The following is a 12,183-nucleotide window of genomic DNA, read 5'->3' as shown; positions in this document are numbered from 1 at the left end:
AAAATCTTATTTATGTGAGAAATTTAAATTGAAAAAAGCTAAAGAATATGTATTCAGATTTTTTTTTACTACTAATGCAATCAAAGGTAGATTTACATTTCCAAAAGTTTATTCAAATCCTTTGAAGTATAAAGTTATGTTCACTGAAAAATAATTGGAGTTGCATAGAATGAAACTTTAACAGCTTTGAAAGACGACTTCAATGAATGTTACTTTGTTATATTGTGTGTTAACTTATTGGGTTGAATGTACTTTTGCAGAATGTTTTTCATAAAAGCAGATTGTTTTTTTTCTTTCATTTTGAATTTATGTATCTTTAGTTTTTAAGGTTGAGTGTGTGGAAGAGTTGACCCAAGGAGAAGTTGTAAGAACTACTTCAGAAAGAAAGAAAAAGATTTTAGCACCAACAGATTCCACCAGGCATGATTTCTGGAGTTCACAACCAATCTGTTTTCCTTACCAGATTGACCTTTTGACCTGTAAAACTCTGACTTTCAGTTAGGTCGACAGTTATGTTGTTTTTCCCCCCTGAATCACGCTGAAGTTATGAGTCTCTAACCTTTACCCCTGACCGTTCTGAGTGGTCAGGGCTACAAAGAGGCATAGAGACTCGTTGGGACACGAAGATCGGATCTTGAAGCAGAAAACAGTGCCAACAACTGTGGCTTGATGTTACTGGAGAGAAACCACTCAAATGACCATTTCAGAAGAGTGGTCAAGCCTCATGCCAAAATGATGCTGGCATCTTGGAATATGAACACAACCCTGTTCATTTAAGACTAGAATTATAAAACTAGAACAGTAGATGGTTGATAAATGTCAACGTCCACGTGGACAGCAGCTTCTTCAAGCTTATTATGTCCAACTATAGGTGTTGGCATTTTAGCACAACTGCATATTGTTTTTCCAATCTAGCAGTAATCTCCTGCTTTGTTCCCCACACCCCAAAATAAACCAAACATATCAATTAAGCTAAGTGCACGTTAGCCATCTGTCTGGATGGGAAGCTCTGGTAAACCCTGGTAATGAAATGTAAATTGGAAATGCTGGATTCCAGGGATTTTAGCATTTGATCCAGGAACTGCAGTCAGGAGGTGTAGTTTTCATGAAGAGGAAAGTGGTGTGCATAACTTCAGTGGGAAAAAAAGAATGCCGGGGAAACGGGTACCCGCTTCAGAACGACAGAATAACCAGCAATAAAAAAACATATATAAAGGTTTTAAACTGGGCAGCTGACAGCATGTAGCAGAAACAGGTTCGGCTAACTTATGACAAGCATGATAAGCTATGTGCATTTCAACATGTTTTTTTCTTGCCCACTTTAAAATCTTTACATTTTAGCTGGTTATGTCTATTTTTTGATGTATTTTTCAGTACAAAATTAAGTCAAACTATTCCATTGGACATTAAATGAACCACAGAAGTCAAGCATTATGTAGTCATGTTTTTTTTTTTGTCAGAATGTTTGTGTAGGAAGTGGGAATCAATGTGAGAACACACACAAGTGGACAAAAGAGTTCTATTACAATAAAGGCACTATCAGTCTGAGTCTGGCTAAAATCACCCTGTACTTCCACACTGTGTTCATTGATCTGATCAATACTTTTCTCTCCAGCTTCAGAGAGAGCAGGTCTATGAAAATCAGCACTACATCTGTGACAAAACACTGACAGGATATGTTAAAGGTTTAAAAATTAAAGACCATCTCAACATGATCAAAATTAGAACATCGGGAAGCAAAAACAATGCAGTGGTTCACTCGTTTCTGGCTTTCCTCTCCTTTTGGTCCATAATTGAGTTTACAACTTGTTGATACAATATGTACAAATGCAGCTTTGACCAAAAGGAATGTGTAAACAAGTCCTGGTGGAGAAATCATGAAAGAACTCAAAGCAGAAGTTTAGTTTTTTTCCCGTAGTCACAGTTGAGAGCAAGTTTTAAGTGGTTGGATTAGGTTGAGTTTGCTGCCTGTTAACCAGCTAAAGCAACTGTCTCAGGAGATGCACTTTCTTCACAGCGTAGATTTTTAGTCCAAGTTTCAGTTTTCTCAACAGCAAATAGTTTAAAGAAAAACCTGACATATTTCTGCTTGACCTTTAACGGAACAGTCTGCAGCAGATCCAGTGGAATAACCTCAGAATAAGCTGAGCTGAGAACTCGGCTCTCAGCTCAGCTTCGGGTAGATCTTTTCGTAGAAGAAGCTCTGGGCCAGGACGTACAGTTCGCCGTCCTTCTCCCGGACGGCGTGGGCGCGCACGAACTGGAAATGTTCCAGGGCAAACTCGTAAAACTCGTTTTCGATTTTCCAGATGTCTGACTGCTGCAGCTTGGCGATGGTTTCCTTGGTGGGGGGCTTCTTCTCGGTGGTCTTCCTCAGATGGGACTTTTTGCCTGAAAGCAACACAAGAAAGTTTTGAGGAGTTCTCTGAACACACACAAGCTAATCATTGCAAAAACATAAAGGTATTTAATATCAGCCAGATTGACTTATCAGACCAATGCTAAATGGTAAGAAATGACAAGCATCAGCCAATACCGATAATAAATCCCTAGTTTAAACTGTTCTTTTCATCAGCCAAAATATTTATGCAACGAACATCATCAGCGACGCGGACGTTAGTCACAAGTCAGTGGCATTAACAGCCCCAGTGTGACTGTTCTGACTGCAACTTCTAAAAATGCTACTTTTGATTCTTTTTGGCCGCCATTAGTCCAACATCATTTGGACTGACAGCAGTAGATACAGATCCTTCCTTTACCTGCCACTGCAGCCAATCAACCAATCAAACAGAGTGGGACTGGACTGAGCCATAAGGCCTAATGCAAAAACACAGAACTCTGCTTTAGCTACAAAAAAGGCACAATAGGTCCTAAAACTGTACACCCAATTTTTGTAATTTGTAATCTAATTGTTCTAATGAATCATTGAGAGTCTCAAATGCATGACGTTCACATGGATGACGAGAGAACCAGCAGATCTGCTTCTGCCTCTGCTGGTACCTGATCTGTAGAGTTCTGTTGCTCCCTTGAAGAAGCGCGGCAGAACAGCCTCCAGGATCATGATGAAGTCCTCCAGCTCTTCAGTTACTCCAACCAACAGATACTCATTCACCAGGTTGTACTTGGCCTGTTCCAGAGCCCATCTACTGCCGGCATTCCTGCACACCAAATGTCCCAGACCAACTATAATCACCTTTACTAGACGTGTACAAGCGATTCCCATGTAGTTTATACACCAGCAGGGATATTGTGCTTTATAAGTCAGCTGCATCAAATAGTTTTGACTTGACTAACTCTAGTCTAAATTGCCTTTAATGACAATTCTCCTTGGCATCCCACCTACCAGCACTCTGAATGGTGACCACAGAAGAAGGGGATCTGCAGCCAAAGCTTTTCAGGAGCACAGTCAGACCCTCCTGATGAGACACATTCATCAAAGGTCTGAAATAAACCAGATGTCAGCAGTTATTGTAGATCCAGATAAAAATAAAAAAGACATACATTGGGTGTAAAATGAGCGATTGGTGCAACACAGACCTTCTTATCTCCCTGTTTCCTCCGTCGAAGGCCTGGTCTGTAGTCGTCTCCGAAGCGCAGGAAGTAGTAGTAGGACACGAGGCGCTCTATCGGATCTCGCACCACATTTATGTACATTGGCTTACCTTTCACACCGTATCTAAACGAAAACAGAAACCAGACATTATCAGTGTGCATTTTAAGCATGGTGGGATACCACAAGGTTCAATCCTGGGAACCTCTTCTTTTAATATCAACATGCTCCCACGAGCTCATTTATAACAAGAAATAAGATTAGTTACTATTAGTTACCACTCAGATGATACACAGCTCTACATTATGATCTCACCAAGTGACTCTGGACCCATACAAACACTCGACTGATAAATCAAATCATGGATGTGCCATAACAACAGATCCAGTGGAACAGAAACAATACTGAAGTTGTCATCTTTGGACCTAAAGAGGAATGATCAACACACATCTTCAGTTATGACAGCTAAAAGCTAGATTAGTCCCAAAATCTGGGTGTAGCGATGGACTCAGTCCTGAATCTTCAGACACATAAAGACAGTTACAAAGTTGACCTTCTATCACCTGAAATTTCCAGGATTAAAAGGACCAAGCAAGATTTAGAGGAACTCATCCATGCACTTAGTCGCATTGATTCCTGCAACAGTAGCTTCACGGGTCTGCCTAAAGTTCTTCTACTGGCTCCAGTAGCTCAGATAATAGACTTTTAGATACTGTTAGTTTATAAATCACTGATCTGCTGTTGTATAAACTTTCCAGATCACTCCGGTCTTCTGAGAGGTCATGGAGAAGCAGCATTCAGCTTCTGTCCACCACAAATCTGGAACTGCAAAATGCAATGTCTGTTACTGCTTCTGCATGATGTGTTTATCATGTTTTCATGATGTAAGGCATTTTTGACATGCCTTGTGGCCAAAATGTACATTACTGGAGAGCAGTAATTGTTGGCCAATATATTTGATGACATTTGACGTAATTTTTTTATTTTAATGTAATATTTAGTCAGTAGGACAGAGTCAAACGGCAGAAAAGGCACAATCAATCAATCAAGATTATTTGTATAGCGCACACTGATATTGCGATGACGATAAATATTTTTTATAATCATAAAAGCAGATTCTGCACTTAAGAGCAGCTTGGCTGCAGCAGAGCGTGAAGCCGCTGTCCTTGTGAACTGACTCGGTGTTATTGTAACCATCCACCGGTGAACGGTTGGCAAGATCCCTGCGACGCACGCCAACAGAAGGTCGCTCCCTCTCTCTGAGAAACACTTGGACCATTAGAATAATTACCTGTGATCAGCGGGACGATAGAGTCAGGGGAAGATAAGGACAACAATGCTATTAATCAACACTAAAGCACAAGCTGGCAATCAATATGTGACCCCTCTCTTTATCTGCTCTGCTAACTGCGTGTAACTTATCTGGATATTAATGGTATTACAGGAAATGAAGGGTCTTACTTGGAGAAGTCCAGATAAGCGACGTGGCCGTGGTAGAAGCCAGGCTTCATCTCTCTCCATGTGGTGACGTTCCGAACAAAGCGCACCTGCAGGCGGAGATAATGGGACTTCATTGTTGAGCAACAAAAACAAACAATATATTTGATATATTGGTTCGTTTTGCACAGGAGTTTAAGTGTGATTGGTTGGTTAAGACATTTGGATGTAAAAAAAATCCTCTTCATGTTCCTGATGTAATGGTAGCAGAAGGGAAGGTGGGGTGTGATGTACCGCAGACTGGATTTCAGTTTGACCGTGTTCACAGAGTGTGTGAGGGCAAACAGGATATTACCTTGGCACCAGCAGCCAGACGTATAACAATACTGGAGCTGCGGAGCTTTTATGTGCTCAATGCAGCAGGCAGCAGACAAACACGGCGAGGAGATGAAAACAAGACACCTGGAGAGGTGAGTGGTGTGTAGCCTTGCAGTCCGTTCATTAACGTGTGATGGAATGGACCCAACAGTGCAGCACTGGGGCTGATCAAGCAGGAAGAAAAGCTTCATGGAAAACAGACCGGTTTGTATATCAGTGGTTCAAAGTTCGGTTTTCTTTTAAAGTAAAGGTGCAATTTGGTTACAGTTCAGAGTTAATCGCCTCGAGGAGTTTACACAGGAAACACAGATGTTCTTTCACTGGATGTAAATTTTCTGTTTATGAAGAAAATGTGGATTTTTTTCCCACCATGGCACTCGGTGGTTCAGGCTGTGCCATCTGTTGTACAAGTATCTTTTACAGCTTTGTATTTATTTGGACTTTGAATGCAGGTCAACTCCCAAAAAGGACAAATGAAATAAAAGCAAGTTTTTGAAAATATTTACCATCATTTGCAATTTCTTTTTTGAAAAAATAAATAAAATCAAAAATCGGATTTGGTATGAAAAACTATTGGATTTAATTTCGTACCACATGTGGAAGTGGCACAAATCTACGTTTTTGTCTTTGGTGAAAAGATTTTAATTGTTCTTTTCAGACTGCCATGACAAAATAATTTAAAAAACAAAGTTTATGAGCAAAAAATATATATAAATAAAAACTGGGTCTGGGTCACATTTGTGTGAACAATGCAACAGGTTGAACAAGCAACATTGGTCACAATCATAAGATGACCTGATTTATTGCAAAAGTTCTAAACATTATCTGTCTGTCTGAGGTGAGAAAGTTACAAAGCAGAACAAGTTTCCCTGCTTTTTGTTCTCATTAACGGGTCTGAGAAGACTAAAAATCTTTTCTGCTCTCTATTTACCACAAAGACAAAAATAATAAAAAATAAATAAAACTATCATACATCCTTTGTGTTGTCATGTAATAAACTGCTTTCAGAGGTTTCAAACTCGGTAAAGCTCATGTGTTCTATTCAAAGTGTAACATCTCAGCCTTCAGCATTTGGAGCCATAAAGGCTCGTCATGAGCTCTGCGTTTGTGGTGCCAGCAAAACACTCTTTGCTCTGTTCATTAATATATGATTAGCATCACCATGGAAACGAGCAGATGCGAGGGGTTGTTTTTGGTCTATTTAGATGAAAATCTATTATTTTATGGTAATGTGAAAATAAAAGCGTCTCCAGCAGGATGAACGTATCTGAACATTTGACGCATCCCTTCACCGGTTACCACGGAAACAATGTACTTGAAGTGGGAAGGCTCTCACCTGGTCCTGCAAGGACATGACGGGGTTGTTTTTGGTGGTGTTGATGTGCAGCACGTGGAAGCGGTTCCTGCTGCAGAGGTCGTAGGCGATGTTGGTGAAGGAGGTGCTGGCCGTCTTGGGAACCCTGTTGTAGATGATCACCGAGTCGTCGGCTTCCCACCCGCCGCCGTCCTCGCTGCGGCGCAGCTCCACCTCCACCACCTCGTGTCTGGCCATGGTCCGCTCTGCCGAGGACAGAGGCAGCAAACCCAACATCACTGACGAACCGGTGGACATTTCTGCTGTGTGTTTGCAGAGGTTACCGATCTTTTGGCCGAAACAAAGTAATCTACAGCACTTTCATTGTGGTATTTGGTTAATACAAAGCCAAAGGTGACTAAATTTGTCAAAAAAAAAAAAACATATTTATGGACATTTGCAAGCAAATGTTTTATCATTTATTGATTTGCCTCATGAATGACTTCTGGTGAAAAAGATTGACATTTTGTCACCTCAGACAAAAATTAAAATGGGCTGGGAATCTGATCAAGTCTAGTTTCAGTCATGTGGACAAGTTTGGTAAGTTCAAAAACTAGTCAGTGAGAACTAATCTGGTTAACCAGAAGTCAAAGAAATGATACATTTAGAAGCAACAGGCTACTGAATACATAGACGTTCCTTTTTTCTGCTTTTAATATAACATTTTTTCTTCGTCTGATCATTTTAGTTGTTTTAAATGATAAATATTAACTTGGAATGTGCTTTTGTTCCACTATTGGCACAGTTTCAATAATGTTGTCTTTAATGGAGGATGTTGTGTGTAATTCACATTGCTTTTAGGATTGTTCAACCACAAAAAAAACTCAAATAATGTTGTTTTTTTTTCCAAATACAGTAACAAATTTAAATCTGTGTCAGTGTGAGAAAAGAAAATTGTCATTTTATTCCATCCAAGGATAAACATTTTAATTAAAGATTTCTTCTTCTCACAGATCTGCAAAAGGTTTCATATTTTAGGGAGGCAGATTAACATTTAATGAAATCTGACACTAGATTTAGTCAGAATGAACTAAAACCTCAATAGAAGACCAAATTAAATGAGGCTACTCAAAATACAATGACTGAAACTAAATTAAAACACATCAAAAATCAACAAATCCTCACATATTTTTCACGCTAATTGATTATGGTGAATTTATTGCAAATCTTGCGCAAAAATGGTCAAAAACATTGGGTTTAAATGACTGCTAGCTACAACCTGCAGGTGGCAGTATTTCTCACTTCTACTACACCAGCCTTACTCAACGTCAAGTTGTAGTCTGCAACAAAAAAAAGTAATGCTAAACAAATTCTTAAAAAACATAAACCAGTATTTTGTCCATATTATTATGTTGTTTATATGCAGATTCTGGAAGGGATATAATGAGGAAAAATAATAAAAACAATAAAAAGATCCCAGAGGGACTAACACTAGTTTTGGTGAAAATAGCTCTGATTCTTTGCCATCACTTATGTGGGCCCCCACCGCCAGCTGGTAACCAATAGTTACGCTACTGAGAGCTAATAATCTCTTCCCTGGGACTTTCTGTTCAGGAACTAACACAAGGTGACACTTTCACACAGGTACCTCAATATGCGAAATGTAAAAAGAGAGAAACATGGACAAACACCAGCCACATAATTTACCTGCAACAAAGCAGAAACTTTCATTAATATATCAAAAGATTTCAAATCTCCATTTCTCAGTAGATTAATAAGCAAACAGCTGGAAGAAGTGTGGACGTCTCCAGCTGTCAGAGGAGCGCTCAGAGCTGTGAACATGGGGGTCTTTCCTCCCACACAGAACCTGACATGAGGTCACCGCAGTGTGTTTGCAAACCTTAATTAATTAAAAACAACACAGCTCCTAAAGACGGAACAACTTTTACCTAATTCAGGTTTTGATGAGAATATTGACAGGAGGCGTAATTAAAAGTGTTTTTTCTCATTTTTTCTCTTCTCCTCCACTGCAGTGGAAATAAATGAAAGCCAAATACAGGAGTGTGTGTATGTGTGTGTGTGTATCCAGATCGAGTCACTGAGCTTTAACTCGGTCTTTCAAAGCTCAGTGAAGTTTCACCTGTATGATGGAACTCAGCTGTTTATGGATCAGAAAAAAGCAGCCAAACATCCGTTTATGAGTGAAATATTCGACATGTCGAAAAACAGAGGCTTTCAAAAGTATTCTGTACAATTTCATTTGGCTGCCTGACTCATGGCTTCTCCCTGCAGTTACACGTTTTCTTTTGGGTTAGGATTTGTTTACACCTGCGCCACCGCAGCGCCCCAACTGTAACCTTTTATTCCTGACCAGACGCTGGTTAACAGGTTTAAAGGTTTTAAGGTTTATTTTACGCATAAACCCGCAGCTCTGTGCAGTATTGTGCTGCTTAGCCTGATCAGTTTAACACAACTTCTGATTTATGTTACATAGGACGAGCACTTTGTAGGTGGGAGACAGGTGACTGTTTACAATGAGGTGGAAGCTAACGGTCAACAGCACATTTGATGACATGCTAAGATCACAGCACCATCTAGTGGCCTGGCATGACAACCACAGCTGACTCGAGGTGTCTAGATGTGGAACTTTTTCCTCAAACATCAGAATATACCAGCTGTTTCCAGGCAGCAGTCTTGTGGAAATGTAGCCTTAGAAATAATAATTCTATAAAAGGAAATTATTAAGCGTCCAAAGACTCCAAAACTCTCGTCGACAGTCTACCTCTAGAACTCCTCATCTCAACTGACAGTTCAGGTTCCTGTAGGACAGCTGGGCAATTTTAGCATCATTTTCTTGACAAAAATAGCATTAACATGGTAATAGTTAGACATCCAGTGACAGTAATAATGCCACAATCCCTGCTTTAAGTGAGCTTAAGGAAACATAGGCTCACTTAGCCTAAGTTACTATGGCTGCTAAAATTATTTTTCCAGTATTGCATACATGGAGATAATCCATATATATTGTGGTACCATTTAAAAATCCGTTTACATCCAGTTATCGTGTGTTGTTCAGCAGTACAGTCGCAGTACTGAATGGAACCGTTCTGATAACGGCTTTGTTCTGTTCAGTGAGGCAGTGCAGCGACAGATTTAAAGCCAAAGAGACAAAAGATTTGATTTGTATCTTTTTAGTGTCACTTTTATAATAATGATAATAGAAACCACAATGCTTTGTAGGATGTTTAAAAGCTTGAGATGTTTTAGAAGCCAACCCAGTTTTACGCTCGTCAGCTGCCTCCCTGACCGTCTCTGCTGTTTTCCTCTGTCTCCATGAAGCTGTTTGTTCTCTAGCCAAACCTCTGAGGCCACAAACAGAACAGCTTTATTTATACTGGGAATAATTACATACAGGAGAATTGCATTTTATTTATGGGAATTAAATAAAACGAGCAACATAATTTTCAGACCTTAGATTTTTTTTTTTTTTAAGAAGCGAACTATTTCACAACTATGCCTGTGGTAGTGATATCACATTAAACCCCATTGAAATACATGGATGACATCACCACATTGTGTGATATTGTAATATCACCACTTCATGGTTACATAATAAGGATCCTTAAAGTATCCTTAAATTTGGAAAAACAGATATCTGTATTTTTTTTCTTTTCTTCTTTTCTATTCACTTTTCTTATTGTGTACTATATTACTTTTTATCTTTGTATCATGTTCGAAATAAATTTCAAAATTTCAAAAAAACATTTACTTGGTTGTTTTTTTTTATCTATTTTGAAACTAGACTATTAATAACATTGTTTACTGTTTTTTTGTTTGTTTATCTCTTTTAGCATCTAAAAATCCAGACTTGAACTCAATCATACAACACTAAACATAAAGTTCTCAAACCACAATTTGGAATCTTCCAACTTTATTTTCTTTGTGGTGCTGATTGTGAAATCCCTTTAAATCTGTATGTCTTTGAAGATTATAGAACGCCTTGCTTACATATTATAGTTCCAGAGCAACAAACAGAGATATCTCTTACCCAGTTTGGCTCTTGACTCGTCCAGTCTCTGGATCTGGTTCTCTATCAAGAGCATGGCCACTCCGAACGCCAGGACGGCGAGCAGCTGGATCTTAGGCGGCATCGTGCTCCTCAGCAGCCCCATTGAACAAGCAGGTGAACCATTCCGCGGACACGGCGAGCTGCTCAGGAGCTCATTAAATCACTGCCAACACCAACAAAGAGTCTCTGCTGCTGGTAGCTTTCCACGGCCGAGGCCGCTTTTATTTTACTGGCCTCTGCAACTAAAAACAAAAAACCACAGAGCGCGACTAACTAAGAGAGCAGCTACACAATACAACAGTTACTGTAACTCATTGTTAGCAAAACAAACCAACACGGGCTAGCTCTGAGCTAAAGGTAACCAGCATCAGGGAGCTCGTGCCAGCCTTATATTTTAAAAAAAACGAGGCGTTTTTATTCTACTTCATGTCTTGTTCAACCGCAGAAAAATCCGTCCTGATATCCCCAACATGGCTTGTGATAGTTCAAATAAATTTCGTTAAAATAAAAACCAAACTATTATCTCAGTGACATGCAGCAGCTTACAAGCTCGGAGCAGAAACTACTTCTTCTGCTATCTCTATTAAAGTTGTATGCCGCCCCCTGCTGGACAGCAATATGTTCCTCTAAGCAAGAAGAAAGCTAAATCTTTCCACATGAGCAAACCAATAAATGATAATACTTGAAAATACTTGAAAATTTTTAAGTATTTCTCATGGAAATGTTACTGTGATTGAGCCAAAGAGGCTTAGTCATGTTGATTAATAATTTAATGGAATAAATTTACCAAAATATTTATTGAAAATGTTTTTCTGTAACGGAAATGCTTGGAAGAGACTGGGCAAACTTGAGGCTATTTGCAAAGCTACCATCAAGTTAAACATTGTTTTTATGCTGGACATATAGTTCAGGATCATCTTCTGACAGATTGCATACAACAAATAAATTTGTATTAATGTAACCATATAAATCATCTCTCTCATGTTTCTTAGCAGTGAGCTAACAGTGATCCATATTCACTGATATGTTATTCTACAAAGCTATCACAAACTCACTGGCTCCAATGTAGTGAAAACAATGCACCCTATTCTTCCTATTAAAACTTCTAAGCATTTTTAAAATATTTAAAAAAAAACTTATTTAGGGTATTTACACTGAGGAGAAAATTACTGAATCATTTGTTAGTGTTTGACTGTTTATATCATTATTTCTCACCTGTGCATCTTAGTTTTTTATATTGTTTTCGTTCCATTTTAACTTTTATTTGTTTTTATCTTATCATTAAATCTTGATGGGAGACACGTGGTGTTGCTTTGCATATTAAACGTGCTTCATCAAGAAAACTTTAAGGTTATTTGACTTGAAGACTAACCTCAACAGTGAACTGGGATCAGTAATGCACAGTTTACCCAGCAGATGGCGGCAGCGTTTCATGAATGAAGTTTTGTTCGCTCT

The 12,183-nt window shown here is 39.0% G+C and overlaps 1 protein-coding gene across 1 annotated transcript; it reads right to left on the bottom strand.

Moving 5' to 3' along the window:
• Window positions 1–1,431: 1,431 nt before the first annotated feature.
• On the bottom strand, window positions 1,432–11,332 carry hs2st1b (heparan sulfate 2-O-sulfotransferase 1b). Its single transcript, XM_015057261.1, has 7 exons — window positions 10,708–11,332; window positions 6,702–6,925; window positions 5,012–5,097; window positions 3,538–3,676; window positions 3,344–3,441; window positions 3,001–3,158; window positions 1,432–2,391 (listed from the first exon to the last, which is right to left on the bottom strand). Exons 1-7 carry the CDS (start codon window positions 10,829–10,831, stop codon window positions 2,165–2,167), a joined length of 1,056 nt encoding a protein of 351 aa, XP_014912747.1. The 5' UTR covers window positions 10,832–11,332; the 3' UTR covers window positions 1,432–2,164.
• Between the last annotated feature and the right edge of the window lie 851 nt (window positions 11,333–12,183).

This window comes from Poecilia latipinna, unplaced genomic scaffold (assembly GCF_001443285.1).
Source record: "Poecilia latipinna isolate Pla-1442-1.1 unplaced genomic scaffold, P_latipinna-1.0 Scaffold1450, whole genome shotgun sequence".
NCBI classification, from domain to species: domain Eukaryota; kingdom Metazoa; phylum Chordata; class Actinopteri; order Cyprinodontiformes; family Poeciliidae; genus Poecilia; species Poecilia latipinna.
The sequence above is the reverse complement of the archived record's forward strand: the minus strand, read 5'-3'. Positions and strand labels throughout refer to the sequence as shown.

What these genes read in the sequence shown, in the direction of transcription:
- hs2st1b (XM_015057261.1), bottom strand. Translation starts at nt 10,831, where the DNA reads ATGGGGCTGCTGAGGAGCACGATGCCGCCTAAGATCCAGCTGCTCGCC. An exon ending in TCATGTCCTTGCAGGACCAG is followed by an intron (nt 5,098 to 6,701) that starts GTGAGAGCCTTC and finishes CTCCGCCTGCAG; the next exon opens with GTGCGCTTTGTTCGGAACGT. An exon ending in GCTTATCTGGACTTCTCCAA is followed by an intron (nt 3,677 to 5,011) that starts GTAAGACCCTTC and finishes GTTTTCGTTTAG; the next exon opens with ATACGGTGTGAAAGGTAAGC.